The 16,140-nt window shown below is 41.0% G+C and overlaps 1 protein-coding gene across 16 annotated transcripts in view; it reads right to left on the reverse strand.

Annotated features, from left to right (window-relative positions):
• The window catches only part of Tcf4 (transcription factor 4), a 346,529-nt gene that overhangs the window by 36,477 nt on the left and 293,912 nt on the right, over positions 1-16,140 (reverse strand). For all 16 annotated transcript variants that reach the window (XM_057789126.1, XM_057789130.1, XM_057789127.1 and 13 more), the window contains 3 exons: positions 10,791-10,923; positions 2,486-2,553; positions 1,314-1,392 (listed from right to left, as the gene is read on the reverse strand). In XM_057789126.1, coding sequence (XP_057645109.1) covers positions 1,314-1,392; positions 2,486-2,553; positions 10,791-10,923 — 280 coding nt within the window. The remainder of the gene's footprint in view (positions 1-1,313; positions 1,393-2,485; positions 2,554-10,790; positions 10,924-16,140) is intronic.

The following is a 16,140-nucleotide window of genomic DNA, read 5'->3' on the forward strand; positions in this document are numbered from 1 at the left end:
TACCTAAGGTGTAGCAGCAGCCAGAGCATGGGTACCAGGCTCCTAGGCAAGTTCTCTCATTGTTCCTGGCATACCTTTGGCAAACCACGCAGCCTTGCCTCTATTCGGTACACTTATGTACAAAACCAGGACATCTGACATTAGCTGTTCTCACACTTCAGGACGACAGAACCCGCTGCTTTGTTTAAAGCAGTAATTGTGGCATTCCACCTACGCGCTCCTCCTCTTATCTCAAGTCCTTTGTACTCAGTCCTTCTCTGGTTTGGGAGATTGATATCTGAAGTAATTGTTTCAGAGCCTAAGAAGCTGGTGCCAAGGCAGAACAGCACAATACTGAGCTTTTCATCTGTGCCATGGTGGGATGTTCTGTTGCCATCTTAGAATCACCCTACATCTTCCCAGTTTCAATGTGGTCACCCCCAGAACAGACTAACTGGAGGATCCAGTTGACCCCATCACCGTCCTAGTCTTTGAAATTCCTGTATCACAGGGGCTAAACCCCAGCTATGCTGCAGCCACCATTTCCTAAAGATGTTAAGTAGTTTGAAACCTCCTACTTTCTACAAAGGAGCTCGGTTTAACAGTAGCTCATAGGGAACAGTAGGGATTCAAGCACACAATGTTTAAGCAAGGCAAATCTATTCCAAATCCCAATAAGGTCATGTAGACATGTGACAGTTTTGTATGTAAGCCACCTTGCCTTCTTTCCAATGATCTGAGATGTGGACAAGGCTCTGGCAAGTTTTCTGAAAGCATTCACGTAACAAGGACTGTGGAGCACTCAAATGTACCTCAGAAAAGTAAGATGATTTACTATATAACTGTACCACCTCTAATTATTTGATGAGAAGCTACACATCATAGCAATTGTATTTAAAAGACAAATATTCCTCTTATTTTACACAATTATATAACAATTTATGTACAAAATCACACTTTCCTCTAAATACTTCAACAGAATTAGAGAAGGCTCAAATGTCTCCAGGGAAGGATTCATTTACATAGCCTCTACTTGGTAATTAAGTACTAGACATTTATGGCTACATTAACTACTTTGAAAAATTCTATTGGAATATATGATTCGGCTGTTGAACATCTTCTGGAGAACTCAGAAGAGTTTAAGAAATGCCTTTTCACCTCGTTCTAAGAAAATAATTGGATACAAATGAACCTTCAGATTATAGTTTTTGTCATCCACCCCATTCGATTTGTCTATGGAAAGGCAATGCTTTGAGATCTCTGTAGGTAGCGGGAGTGTAGAAGGTCTTTTTGCAACCTATTACACCTGTGAAGAGAAATTTATAGTATCGTACCTGAGAGCGAAGGAGGAGAGCCCACGGGAGTTGAAGGGTTTGATGAAAAGCTGTTGTTAGTGTGATCTGGAGAATAGATCTTAAAACAGAGGGGAGGAAAAGAACTTCTCATTTATTTCGAATACATAATGTTCAAACAACAAAAGTACCCATGCAGTTCATTTAAAACCCAAAAGTCACAAAATGTCTGTGGCCCTCAACCGCACTAACAACATTCAAAAGTGGTTAAATAAAAAGAAAAAGTGCCACAGTAACTTCCAATTCGCAAAAGAACCCACTGGAGGTTGTAATGGTAGGAAAGGAAGTGGGGTCAGCCAACTTCAAGCCCTGTCCCCTTCCCACCCATTACGGGCGGTGTTGCTTTGAGCAAGCCAAAGAGATACAGCTTTCTAATTTTCCTTTCTCCCTCCCCAAACCAAGAGGCTGGACAGTATCATGGCTATTGTCATTAGGGCATCTGAGAACAGGACACAAGAGAGCCCAGATAAAATAAGGACTTCCGCTTGGCATTCCATGCTGATATCACTTGAACTTATTTTATGCTCATGAAGGGAGGGGAAATGCAAGGCACAAATCTTGCAAGAATGAATTTCTTCTCAAAAGCGTAAATGACCATGTGGAGCCTCTGAAGAAAATCCAAGGAACAGCACTTGAGCTGAATGAATAAGGAATGCTACCTTGTCACTGAATTGTTCAGCTCCAGATTACTGGCAGTGTGCTTGGCCAAGGCAGAGAAGTTAAGTCCCTTAGGTGCCAATGAAGGGACAAGTCCCCCATGGACCTCAGCTATTGTCATCCCCCCCCCCCCCCCGTAACTTTCCAACTGTCTTGCAACTGACTCCTAAAGAGTCGGTCTTAGCTAGCCATTGGCATCGACAATACTTTAGAGATTAAAAAAAAGAAAAAAAAAAAAAGAAAGGGACACAGAAAACTACATGAGCCAAAAGGCCCAGAGATTAACCCCAGACCGACACCAGTGGAAGACAAGATCAAAGAAGCTAGCCAAAGGAGGTGAAATAGCTTTTCCTCAAAAAGCCTCAGTGGTCCTTCACCCCCACCCCCTCATCGAAGCTATTTGCATTTATTTTCTAAAATTCCATATGTCCACTTCTGATTAAAGTTCACCCTGCTACAAGCGGTGCCTGTGGAGTCCAAAGTCAATATTTCCTCACCGAAGCCAGGGCTTTCCCCAGAGCGTCTCCAGTCTGGGAGCTGCCTGCTGCCCCAGTTCCTCTATTTGCTGCAAAAACAAAAGGCAAAATATGAAAACCAGGCAGTGAGACATCTAACAGTTTTCTATTCCTGGTCCATTTACTCACAATTTAATTGCACTTTTAATGATAATTATAACACATTAATCTTTAATTAGCATTAATTTGTTTGCCGAGGTAGATGTCAAATATATTCATGTTACATTTTTTTTAACAGATAAAATATAAACCTGACACCTTGATTTAAAGACAAAATGTTTCCCCTGTTATTACTTCCCCCAAGTCACTGATGAGTAGTCACTGGTGACAGATACCAAGCCAGCCCTGAGTGGTCACTGTCACTGGGAAACATGACACTTGTGGAAGTCTGAAAATCCTCAAACTCTAACATATCTCTGTAGATAATTGAACTATCCTCAAGATATCTTCAAATAAAGAAAAAATTAATAGAGAGCAAAATGGACAGTGGGTAGAACATGAAAAAAAACCTATAACTGGTTAATAAAGAAAGAATATTTTCATTATTTCAAATATATATTTTCCGTATATAGAACAAAAGGTATTACTAATAATAGTGCATATGTTTCAGTATGTAATATAGCCAACTCCTTTGCTGAAAGGACTGTGTCATTAGAACCACGGGCCAGGTGGTGTGAGGAACTGTTCATTGAAACACTGATTGGACTTGGGGAATATGTCTAACTAGCAGCCTCAACACCAGCACACAGACTTAAGGATAACCTATTCATGTTTCTTTTTTTTCACTTTTTTTTTTTGTGGAAAAGGAAATAATAAGTCAATTGATGAATCTAAGCAAAATTTTACTGCACACTGAGATGATGTTTGAATTCCCCAGCCTTCTTGAACAGGAGACCCTCTTAGCCAAACAACTCACACCATCTTCTTCAAGGCCCACATGGTACATGATCACAACTCCAGCAGTCAAATCCACCATTTCCCCGAGTCTAACTTCATTCTCGGGACCTCTGCTCAGGGTAGTTAAGTATGTTTGCTACGTTCATACATTTACAGGCCGGGCACGCCAGTTATCTCTTACATATGCTTTATTTGATAAACACAACTCCCAGACAAACTCAGTTGTTCACTCCTGAGACACTAGGAGATGTCACCTGTCTGACAAAACAGACATAATATCTTCAGGGAAAGCAAGCCTCTTCCTTCCCCATCACAAATGCATTGTGTGATGTGGATGAGTGAGTGATACGAACACTCTGGGTTACGGGTGTGGGCAAACTCTCAGAAAGCACGTCTGATATTACAGGGCAGGGCAAATAAAAGCAATTTAGAAAGGGAGCAAGTACATTAAAATATTTAAGATAAAGACTATCTGAAAATGAAAAGTGCTGAATGAAAAGGTTTTAAGAACTAACGATGGTCCTAAAGAGACTACGACACAGATTTGAAGAAATAGAAAGTACATCTCATCACTGTGTACTATACTCTGGGTGGGAGCGGTCATCTTTTGGACATCAAGCAATATTATCTTTTCATTATTATATGTTTAAACAGAGTTGGTAGTAGAAATAATTTGTGGTGTTTTCCTGATTTTAAGACAGATTTCCATGAAGTGAATGTTCATAGAAACACTGGTGAAAAAAAAATCACATTTTCTAATCAAGAATCTAAACAAAAAAGAGACAAGAATTTGTCAGTAAAGAATTGCTGCTGGGTAGTATGGTGCACACCTTTAATCCCAGCACCAGGGAAGCAGAGACAGGTGGCTCTCTGTGAGTTCAAGGCCAGCCTGGTCTGCAGAGCGAGTTCCAGAATAGGCTCCAAAACTAAAAAGAAAGCTGTCTCAAAAGACAAACAAACAAACAGAAATTGCCGTAGCAGTAGTTGTCAGAAGATTAACTCTTCTTGAACAATGTTTAAATGAAGATTATAAAATATCACCCATCCATCCATTTTTAAGATAGAAAACGAGAAGACTTGGAAGATCAATAAGCATATTCTTTTTTTTTTTTTTTTTTTTTTTTTTGGTTTTTCGAGACAGGGTTTCTCTGTGGTTTTGGAGCCTGTCCTGGAACTAGCTTTTGTAGACCAGGCTGGTCTCGAACTCACAGAGATCCGCCTGCCTCTGCCTCCCAAGTGCTGGGATTAAAGGCGTGCGCCACCACCGCCCCGCCAATAAGCATATTCTAAGCATATCTACAAACTGAATTATGTACATCAAATCATACATTTAAGAAGATAGAACAGCCCTCGTAGGATATTACAGATCTTTAGACTTATTTACTTTATTATTTAACACGCATGAGTGTTTTGCCTGCAGGATGTGTGTGCAGCACACACTCGCCTGGGGTCGGCAAGGTCAATAGGAAGCTTTGTTTCTCTTAGGACTAGAATTATAGACGCTGGGAGCCACCATGTAGGTTCTGAGAACTGAATCCGGGTCTTCTGCGGGAACAACGAGGGCTCAGCAGTGAGCTGACTCTCTAGTCCCGGTGTTGTGATTTTTGTTTTAAAGCACTGAGCCTTTTAAACCAAGCTATTAGTGTCTTCTTTATACAAAGAGATATTAAGACTCAGGAAGTTGAATCAAAAATAGAACCAACTCCTTACCTCATCTGGCCATAAAAATGTTTCAGAAAACTACAAAGGCTATTCACGCAAACCACCAATAAGAACGGACTATGTTTTAACTTGAAGCCATTTTACCTCGCAAGAGCTGGACAGCCCAACCCAAGGGCTTAAATTTCAAAGCCGTTGACGGGGGCTAGCCTACTACTGTTTCACTGGGCTTGCCTTTTGTTCTCTTCCAGGAAACTCGGAGAGAATGCATTTTCAAAGTGAGCTTGGTCTGCTCGTGAAGATGTCTCTTTTTATTTATGTGGCCAATATACGAAAGGACGCGAAATTAGAAAGGAGATATATTTTTAATTCTCAAATGGCATAATATTTGATCCTGGTACTGAAAAGTGGGTCATGTTTAGCAAAACACATATTAAATTCACCATTCAGGCTTCAGGGTACTAGGACATCATTACTATTTTAGTACCAAGTTTTTGTCAGTGTATATAATTAGAAATCACCAAAGTCCATGTGACAGAAATACACATGAAAACCATTGTCTTTATGTGTACCAACTTATTTTATTTTGGATCTAATCAATTTCTTTCACTACATAGAAACAACAACAACAACAATATAACCTGGCCCCTAAGCAGAAGGACGACATAAATATGAATGGAGGATGAGCAACTATGGAAAGCTTTGTAATTTTGCAGGAGGGTTTGATGCTGCCAGCCATTCAAGTATTCTTCAGACAGCTCACACACAGGTGCTGTTGCTGGCTAGATGAAGCTCACACAGAGGTTTCATATCCTGTGCTCGGTGGTGGACCACCCTCCGTTCGTCTCCGCTTTGGGGAACTGGCGATTCCCATCAGAACACGCCCCAAACAAAATACCAGGACGAGCGGTGCCTGGGGATCAGCCCTGAGAATCAGAATCTGGAAAACATGCTTCTCCTTTATTGCACACCCATAACCTGGGGCAGGGAACAGAGGACATCAAAGGCAGAGGAAGTGCAAGTCAGTGTGTCCTCCAGAGATGGGCTGCTTCAAGATGAGGCTCTTCTGAACTGTGTCCCAGTGACCCCCCTGTCATTAAAACGCTAAGGAGAAGCATAGCAACACCACGACTTTGTCCACATAGAGGACTGGAAAGTGGAACGTGGCCAACACGCCTCTAAGCCTCTTAGAAGAACCTCCAACATGGGCCGTGATGCGCTAATGCCATGTGGGAAGGGCTCCAGGCATTCACAGGGGAAGGTGGACCTCCTGACTGTGTGCAGGAAATGGTGGAGAGGCTTAAATCAGACTCATTTATTGCTCTCCCCTGGTGGTCTTTACAAGTACAGACCTGACGTTGCTGCATGAAATGTATCTTTCCTCTTCCGTCTGGGTCTGGTCATCACCCAGATTCATCTGAGAGCTCAAGGTCCTCATAAAACACAGACTGGATGTTATGTGACGAGTTTAATAAAATTACTATGAAACCAAGTCCTCTAGGGAAAAGGGACATAATGTTTCTACTAGAAAGCCACATCCCAACATGCTTCATGTCACACAAACATGTCAGAAGGAGTGAAAGTTGTAAGACAGATTAATTCATGAACCAGATAGATATTTCAGAGTAATCTTTAACATATGTTGCTTTAAATCAATCTTAGTAGCCTGCTCCTTCAACACTCCTTGGTTTGAGGTTTAAAAACATAGGGAATGCCATCTTTTTCTGGACTCAGATGGCAAGCCAACAAAAGACAAATAAAGCAAGAGCGTTTATGTTGTTCCATGCCCAATTCCCAGGGAGGGAGAAGGAGGGTGTGTGGATCCCCGAGCTCTAAGAGCACACTGTCGAGGCATATAGATGGTAATTCCCAATAGCAGGGGCAAATTGCTGAGTGGCTTTCATGCTTGAGCAACCTCCCTGACCTGTGTTCTAGCAGAAGGTCCTCTCCCTCTTGATCAGCAAGAGCTGATCATTCAGGAAGGAAGAAGTAGGAAGAAAGCAGCGTGTACTACCCTGTTCTCTGCAGCTGGCATCTAGTAACTTCCTCTGGGTACATACTTGGATCGAAGGGATCCAGACTGTACCACTGCTGATACACACCAGCTGCCTGGCACCGAGAGGGTACTTAGGGATAAAGCGCAAGAGATGCAGGGAACTTCCTAAAGGTGCCTGGTCAGCTCCCTCCTTGCCTACGTGCTAAACCACCTGAGCTACCATTGACCCATTCTGCACCCTATTAACCTCATTTAGTCCAGGGTGCTTCATGGACCCTTCCCATCCAGAATGTCTGATATACCCTCGAGGATGTGCTAGTGTTTCCTAGAAAGAACAGAAATGGACCATAAGTCACAAGTGAAATATTTTACCATGAATGGATATGTCATTTAAAAAAATAATCTCTTGAATGTTTCTTAGAAGAACTGGAATTGGGCATTGGAAGGCAAAGGAAAACAAAGAAGCCATCAGAAAAGCAGACATGGTCAGTTGTCTCAGCAAGACTGACGACAAGCCATCCCCAACCTAAGAGGGCACTTTCCTTCTTTAACAGCAAACAGACAAGAAGTGAGACGCAGGCCTAGAGAGGCAGCATTCAAAGTCCCAGAGCTCGTGTCCCCTCCACAGGTAATGTGAGGCTCTACAGACTTTCAAACAATGGCTGACAACCGTGGTAAAATATCATCACATGATACAGAGACGTGGGGCTGCCTTCTGAACCCAGAAAGCTTCCTCGAACATCAATGCCATGTTTCGGAGGGCTGCAGTGCCTTGCAACTTTGAGTCAAGGAAACTTGAAAACTGGGCTGTCCATGTGTTAGCGCTCGAGCCCATTCTTACGGCATTAGGGCTCTCGCTGTTTGTTTTCCCTACAGGATCATGTGTGTAATCTCAAACATGTGTCAGGCTATGTGTTCCTTATTTACCAATTATTTAATTAGCCCTGTTTGTTCTTTGAGATACAGGCAATGTAGTATTTCTTTATTTCCTGCATTTCAGAATGAGTGAGTATATGCCAAATATTTTCAAAAGTCTACAGATGTATTCTATTAGTCCGCACTGTTTGTTGGGGAGGCACGCTGACATCAGGAGAGAAAGCTTCTCTCCGCATTATGCAGACACGCTGCCATTGTTTCCCCCCTCCGCACACCACACCAAAGCCTAAGAGGATTCCACATAAAGACACATGAGCACCAGAACGCCATGAGACGAAGGCTTTTAACTGGACTTCAACTTTCCTCTGCACTTGTATACAAGGCATAGGAGAGTACAATATTTTAAGGCAGAACATACTGGAATATTCAAGAACGCTCTCCCTTAAAGTAGCTTTAAAGTCACTTTTGTATTTTTGCAAATTTAATAAGGTCTGTTTTCTCGTAAGGCTGAACCACCAGATGTACTTCTTTTCTAAGAAATCAGGGTGTCTTTCTATATTTTTCTTATGGACTTTTGAGAAGAATACTAATTCTTATAAAATAATTTATATAGTACATTTCTTAAAAATCCTTTGTGTGTGTTCTAAGAGTTTTATATTTTTCTTTTGAAATTGGGGTTCTTGACTATTGTCTGGCTCTTTGTATGAGTCACCCGTCCCTCTGCTGTGGCCAGGTGACTGCTGTTTGCCCATCAGATAACGAGGAGAGGGCTATCTCAACAAGCAATCCTTATTCTCACTGCATTGGGCAACTAAGCTGGGCAAGGTTCACAGAGAATAACCTGGACCCCAATCTCTCTTACCCAATGACGCATGCCTCAGTCACACGAAGACTGAAGATCAAGTCTACACAATGGGGTGTAAAAGAGAGCCCAAGTGTGCTTTCCTGAACTTGAAGGTCTGCTCCCCTCTATATCTTCCTTAAAAAGACAATGACTCAAACCACGAGTAGACAGGAAATCTGTCATGTATGAGGATGAATGACCGGCCATCCTTCATAACCAACCTCATGACTGCAGAAGGGGCTTTCCATCTGCCAGACCACACTGAAGTGAAATGCAGCTCACTCTTTCAGTTCTGCACTTTTCTTTCTTTCTTCTTGTTTTTCAAATCTGCCCAAACTTCACTGGGCTAATAAAACTTCCCCTGTGTGACCTCTGTCCACAACTCCACAAGGTCAGACTTACAACACACTTGTAAAAGTTCTCCTATGGAAAGTTCCAGAAATGGAAACTCATTCCGAAATTTGCTTCTCTGTGAGTTGTGATAGGAGAGAGCTACTAGGTGGCTCATCTCAAGTGTGAAATAAATCACCAAATAAGCAAGCAAAGGTATTAGTTAGCCAGACATTATATTTTCACATTTTAATACCAGCTCACTCACCAAAATCTATCCCACATAAGTGATTCACACAATCTCCAAAGTTCAAAAAATAAAAGAAAAAAAAATTAAAAAAAAAAAAAAACCTAAAGCAATAAACAAGCAGCCTGATGTTTTCTCTAAAGCATACCCTGAGTTTTTCATCAGTGACCCTCTGGGAGTGATCTCAAAGACCAAGCTGTTACAGTTTGGATGGGAAATGTCCCCCACAGGCTCTTGTATCCGAACACTTTGTTCCTAGCTGGTGGTGCTGTTTTGGAAGACTGTGGAAACTGTGAGACAAGGGTGGCTGGCAGGCACAGGCAACTGTGGGCACAGCACAATCGGGACAGCCTGGCCCTGTTTTCTGATCCATTGAGATGTAATAGTCTACACCACAAGCTCTACCTACCAAAGCAGGTCATTCTAGACTGTGTCTTTTCAAACCATGAGCCCAGATGCAACTCCCCTCTCTTGAACTGCTTCATGTGAGGCATCTGGTCACACAACAACGATCCAAGGCACCTGTCAAGGGTGGCAGCAAGTGGAATAGAGTGGGCTGTGACCAGTGAAGCCTTGGGTTTTCTGAAGACCGTAGAGTGTTTAGATGTGCTATGCATCAGAATAGGAGGTTTGTCAAGACTGAGCCACAGGTAAGAGGCTGCCCCCTCATCAACCAGAATCTTGTCTTTAGGAGTAGTTGAACACCCTGCCTAGCTCTTCCCTCAGGAAAATGGTACTGGCAGAGATCTATTGGCACTAACGAACCGCAACAGACATCAGAGGACATGAGTGGATGATGCATTTGGCAGCAACAATCTTCCCGAGCCTAAACTTATTACAAAGCCCACAGGAAATCATTTCTGGTCCACTGTTACCCAGCGATTTCTCTGATGTGCACAGTACTATTTCTTGTCAAGGCCTTCATAACGCTACATTCTCTGAAGGTTATAGTCATCTAGCTATTAAAAGGACTTTTAATAGAAAATTTCTTATAAACAAGTCTTTGGAAGACAGTGACACATCATGACTCAACATAATGGTCAATCTCCGGCTGCCATTAAATGACATCCATTCCCTTATCTCACTGGTCTTCTATGAATAACCTTAAGAACAATTAACTTCTCCCTGTGTTTGAAAATGTGAGATACAATAGAATCTGCATTTACTTAAACCTTTATTTAACTTAATGACTCATAATGGACAACAAAGCCAAGTTTCAGTTTCTTGCCACCAAAAAGAAAAAAGAAAAAAGAAAAAAAAGAGTGAGTATGGGCAAGTCAGTGATTATTCCTATTCAATACATTCATGTGTTTGCTCAGCGATATGACAAACATGTGTTGTCTGCATGTAAGTCGGTTCTGAGGAGAGAAAGAGAGCCCTTTATTATTAAACCCTGCCATGGAGCACTGGCAACTGGGCTGGCATGGGCATCACTCACCCATTATACTGTCCGTCCCGTTGGCAGGAGGTGTGCAGGAAGAGGTGCTGTAATGGTTTGTGCCACTACGATGGAACGTGGACATCGGAGGAAGACTGGAGTTGATGTCTGCTGAGGAGTGGGATGGGTAGCTCTGCGCAGGGGGCAGAAAGAAGGAGACATCAATCATGGCATACTTAGCATTCTGATACGTCATCCAAACTCACCGGACTGCAATCTCTCGGCATCTCAACCCAGTCAAGCAAACATCCTGCTTCTTTCTGCCCACTTTCATTTCTAAACAACCAAATACACAGAGCTCCAAGGTGGATTTGTGGTTACGTCAAATATCAAAGAATACTCTATCAACCTAGGGCACTAAGAAAAGATTAAAAACTCCAAATCTCAAAGTCATTGGTTTTTTAAAAAAAATCACCCCATACACTTTAGAAACATACACAACTATTCTGTTATTCCTCTGTGGCCTACTAGACAAGTGAGAAAGACTGTACTACATAATGACCACAGCATACAGATCTCCAGGGTTCATGCTACATTGGACCCCAGCCTCTAACCACTACATGGCCAAGTTATAGGAACCTTCTTCTTCTCCAGTTGGGTCACCTTGCTGAATGAATCTCAGCATCAAGAACAAGGAAGGAAATGAATAAGTTTTCAAAGAATTGAACGCAAATTCACTCTGAGATACGAGTGTAGGAAAGCTCACAAGCAGCTTTGATGACTTGACTTGGCACCTAGAGGCTTGCCTACGCTTTATTTTGCTCCGAATTCTTTCTTTGCATGCTTCAGACGCTATTTAGCTGACTAGAAGGTAAGAACATCTTTGACAGGTTGCCTGGTTTCAAATTCAATGACTAAGCCAGTTGTTCAAATGATTTAGGGTGGCACTTGAGTTGGGCTGTACCATCCCTAAAGGAACATGTGTACTTACAAGGACACCTCAAGCTAATTTTCCACAAACAAACAAAAAACCCAGTCATTGAAAATTGCTCTCATTTTTGTTTTATAAGCATCTGAATGTGCTATAGATATGTTACCAAAAAATATCTAAAGATAAAAATTTTCCTGGCATGTAAAAAATTAATAGTCTACAAGTTCTTATTATATCATTATTGCAGTTGCATTTAATTGCTTAATTTAAAAATAGAGGCTGGGCAATGGATCATTATTGTCTCATGACTAGAGATGCTTTTAAAATTAGTTTTTAAAAAAAAGAGCTACTAGATACTGCAAACACCAGGAAGTACTAAAACCCAGGCATTTGTTCACAGGAAGGGAAGTGGTTTCTTGGTACTGGCCAACGGACTTGGGGAGTTCTGCCTCTCCTGGAAGACCCTCTCTTTGCTTACCACTGTCTTATGAGATCAACCTGCACTCTGTACTAGACCATCTCACTCATTCTCATGCCATTCACTGCCTGCTGCTTAAGCGCACTCCCATAATACTGTGAACTCCCTAAGGGGAGGGGGTGGAGCTTATACCTCCTAACACCAGTGGCTAAGCAGTAAACATACAACGACAGTACATATTAATGGACAGTAGACTCAAGCAAGACTTAATTTGAGAGGCTACCAAAGAGTCTAGGTCACATATCTGCATTTCAGAGCTGGGTCTGCCAATGACACATGGATATCTTTGAAAATACCACCTCCATGTAGCGAGATAGATAGATAGATAGATAGATAGATAGATAGATAGATAGATAGATAGATAGATAGACAGACAGACAGACAGACAGATAGATGTCAAAGAAAAGGTAGAGGTAATGCACTTACTTGCCCCTGGGCCTCTTGTTAAAACTGATTGATACTTGGGACTTGAATCTCCTAAGTTGCCCACACAATGTTCTCTAAGAATAACAGAGCGGGGCTACTCTATAGTATAAATAATAAGAAAGACTAGATAGGACACAGGACTTGGAAAACCAAACTTAGAAAAGTTGGGACACAGTTATGTTCTGAAGAAAGATTATAGAAATATAGAGAAAAAAAGACCATGGGAGAAAGAATTGAAAGAGAGAAAGATGGCAGGACTATACTTTCATGGAGTGGTATTGCTTGCTGAGTTTTGCAGAAATCAAAAAAGAAGATTTCAGAAAATGCAAAATATAATCAAAAGATTGTAACAATTAGATAATGTGACGGGGGAAAAAAGAAAGTCATGACCGAGACTCTCTGGACCCTCCTAACTTAGTGGAAAATGAAGGATAACTTAGGACATGACACACAGGCTAAGTGCAGAGAACAGGAGGAAAAAATCCCCACAGTTTTATGGGGAAACCAAGGTAATCCCCACTAAATCAGTTATTTTTTAGAGACACATAGAAAACTAGATGCTGAAACAAATTAATGAGATTTATAGCCAGATTACTTTTCAATGAGAAGTATCTTGAAAACTAATGTTACTCAGAGAAGTAATAAACACAGTACAGAGAACATGAGTCTTTTAGAGATATAAGGACCAAGTCTAAGAGATTTTCATGATCTCTCTCTCCAGCTATTACTGCCCACCCTGCTTACTATAAAGTTTCAAGGCTTTCCATGCCCATGCTGTTATTTTTTTTTTTTTTTTTTTTTTTGCTTCAGGTACTCAACTTAAAATCTATTAATCATGCAAGTGTTACAAGCATTCACACTGGTGATGTCTGTTAGTGATGTGTGGGCTGGAGATTTGAAGATTCAAAAATCTTTGAATTGGTAGTATATACTAAGAATGAAATCATGCTATAGGCCAAGCTAGGGGCTCATATTCTTGGCACTCGTGGCCTTTTGTGACAGATATTTCATTGTCATAGGGCTTTACTCTGTGTATGGTTACCAGCATCTCTGGTCTCTACCCACTGGACCACAGTAGCATCTATATCCTATTTGTAACCACAAACATATCTCTAAGCATTGTCCAGTGGTTCCTGAGACCAGCTGCAAATTACTGATGCACAGAAATAAAAGACAAAAGGAACTTCTTTAATGCTAAGATTTCATTTTTCCTCAGAACACTGCTAGAGTTATGAGTTAATCACATCAGGCAATGAAAACACTATCCTATGTTTTCAAACATCTTTGCCAAATGATCCAAACTTCAATTTTCTATAAAGACCCATTCCAAAAGTTAACTAGAAACTACACTCATGAGGATGGTTCTGTGTATGTATTTGCACCACGCAGTCATGAGCAGTTGTAAAAGCTTAACACTGTACAGGGGATTTAAAAACTTCAAATTGGTAGCTTGATAGTTGCAGGTGACATGCATGGAACTGAAACTTCCTAATTATACAGTCTATTATCACAGGGCTGATGATGTTTCCAAAACGTTTTACCTTTAGAGATAATACAGTAGTGGTCAAATTATACCCCCCAAATAGTCCAGGGAAACCTCTCTTCCTCATGAATTAGCCCCTTGCAACATGGGGTTAGCCAAATGCTACAGATTGGAGCTGTAGGGAAGCATCACTATTTTCAAGATAAAAGATTCTGGCTGCTGTTGTATATTCAAATTATTCCCAATCAGTGTCAGAGTCTTCAAAGTCACTTCAGAGAGAGATTGTCATATGGCTAAATACTGAAATTACAATGATAACTAGATGTAATAATTCAATACTTTCACTCTCAGTGGGAAAACTCATTAGGAAACATTACCAGAGACCTTATTCATGTACCCTTTAAAGCAAAAATCGTACTCTCTGAGATCTGTTAACTGGTCATATTAGGAATGGGAACCTGAGTTCTGTGATGGACACAATGCTTTACCAAAGCAGTTTCTCACGTGAGCCACTGAGACATTACTTTAAAATGAGCTTTCTCTTTGGACGATGATACTGTTTTAATTCATTAAAATTTCTCCTAAAATGTACTTGGTTTCTGGTTTGAAATGATACCTTTTGTGCATCTGAGCATAATTTAGGGGCTCCTTCCCCATGCAGTGAACTTTAGTGGGATAATATCAAATCAGAATGCAAAATTATAAAATATGATAAGTAAAGAAATAACTTTAGGGTAAAGAAAAATAACACGTGGACAAACCTTCAAAGGACTGAAATTCTAAAACTTAATATTGTATTCCAAACATTAATTTGTCATCATAAACCCCCTAGTTTTGATTATGAATCCCAGGCAAAATAGGAAATGGTGTTGGATAAGTAAAAATGTTACAAAAAGATATTCTATCATAATTACAGTTTATATTTCTCTAAGCTTTCACTGAAATGTGTCCATGTAGAGGGTAGGAGAAGAGGAAATTTGAAACTCAATCAGTTGCTATTTGCTGAAAATATGCTAAAATCGGGGAGATAACAAACAGGCTACTCCCATTACTACCGCCTACTTCTCAGGGCCACGTGGTATCTGGAGCTCTAGGACTAACTGAGAATGGATTTACAAGGATATCAGAACTTTTATATCTGGAATCTTTCGGCCATCAGAGAAGGATATAAAGCTGCCCTTCCCCACTTCTTCTATATGTGCAGTGGTTGAACAGAGGAGAGCAGAGACCACAGGAATCTATGAAGAATTTCCCTGACCAGGAGAGAGAAAAAGTAATAAATGTACAATGAGGAAAAACAGCAGGAAGAGGAGGACAATAATTATAACCATGGCCATAGACTTTCCTTCCTATCTATGAGGTGTGAAGTGTGTGTGTGTGTGTGCATGTATGTGTGTGTCTAGCATAGGATATGCAGGTACATGAAACTGTGTGTGCACATGAGATCAGTCCAGGATTTTGGATGTCTTTATCACACTCTGCCTCACTGCGTTGAGATAGGTTTAATCTAGACATTCTTCTTCTACTTAAGTACACAAGTAGATTCTTGGCTGTGGTAGATTTTATGCCTAGAGATAGGTGGCTGATTCTTCGGGACAAGGAATTATACTATAGGAAGGTGAGAAAGCAGAAGACATGGGAAGAGTGAAAAAACCTTACTTAGGAAAGACTTAATATTATACACGCCAGTGGCTTTCACAGGGCTGTTCAGCAAAACAGAACAAGCGTGGCACTTGTGTTGGAACTAAAATTAAAAACCCAATGAACGTGGAAATTCCACAGCTTCCTATTCCCAACAAGACTACATAGAAAACATAAACCCTTTCCATATAGTAGGTCACAAAGGCCAACGCTGACATAGAAATCCCTATGATCTCAAATCTTTCCCACCCCACCCTTAGCCGAGCATTCTCCAGAATTTTAGACAGTAAAAAAAAAGACAAGGCGCTGCCATTGCTGAAGCCTGGAACTCAAAAACACTGTGTTTATCAACCAAAGGAAGCTGACATCGCCATAAAGAAAACAGAACAAAATACAATAAACAAAGGACAATGACAAAGAAGCTCCACAAGGTTTACAGAGGTGATCCGTG

Source organism: Chionomys nivalis, chromosome 14 (assembly GCF_950005125.1).
Source record: "Chionomys nivalis chromosome 14, mChiNiv1.1, whole genome shotgun sequence".
NCBI lineage: Eukaryota > Metazoa > Chordata > Mammalia > Rodentia > Cricetidae > Chionomys > Chionomys nivalis.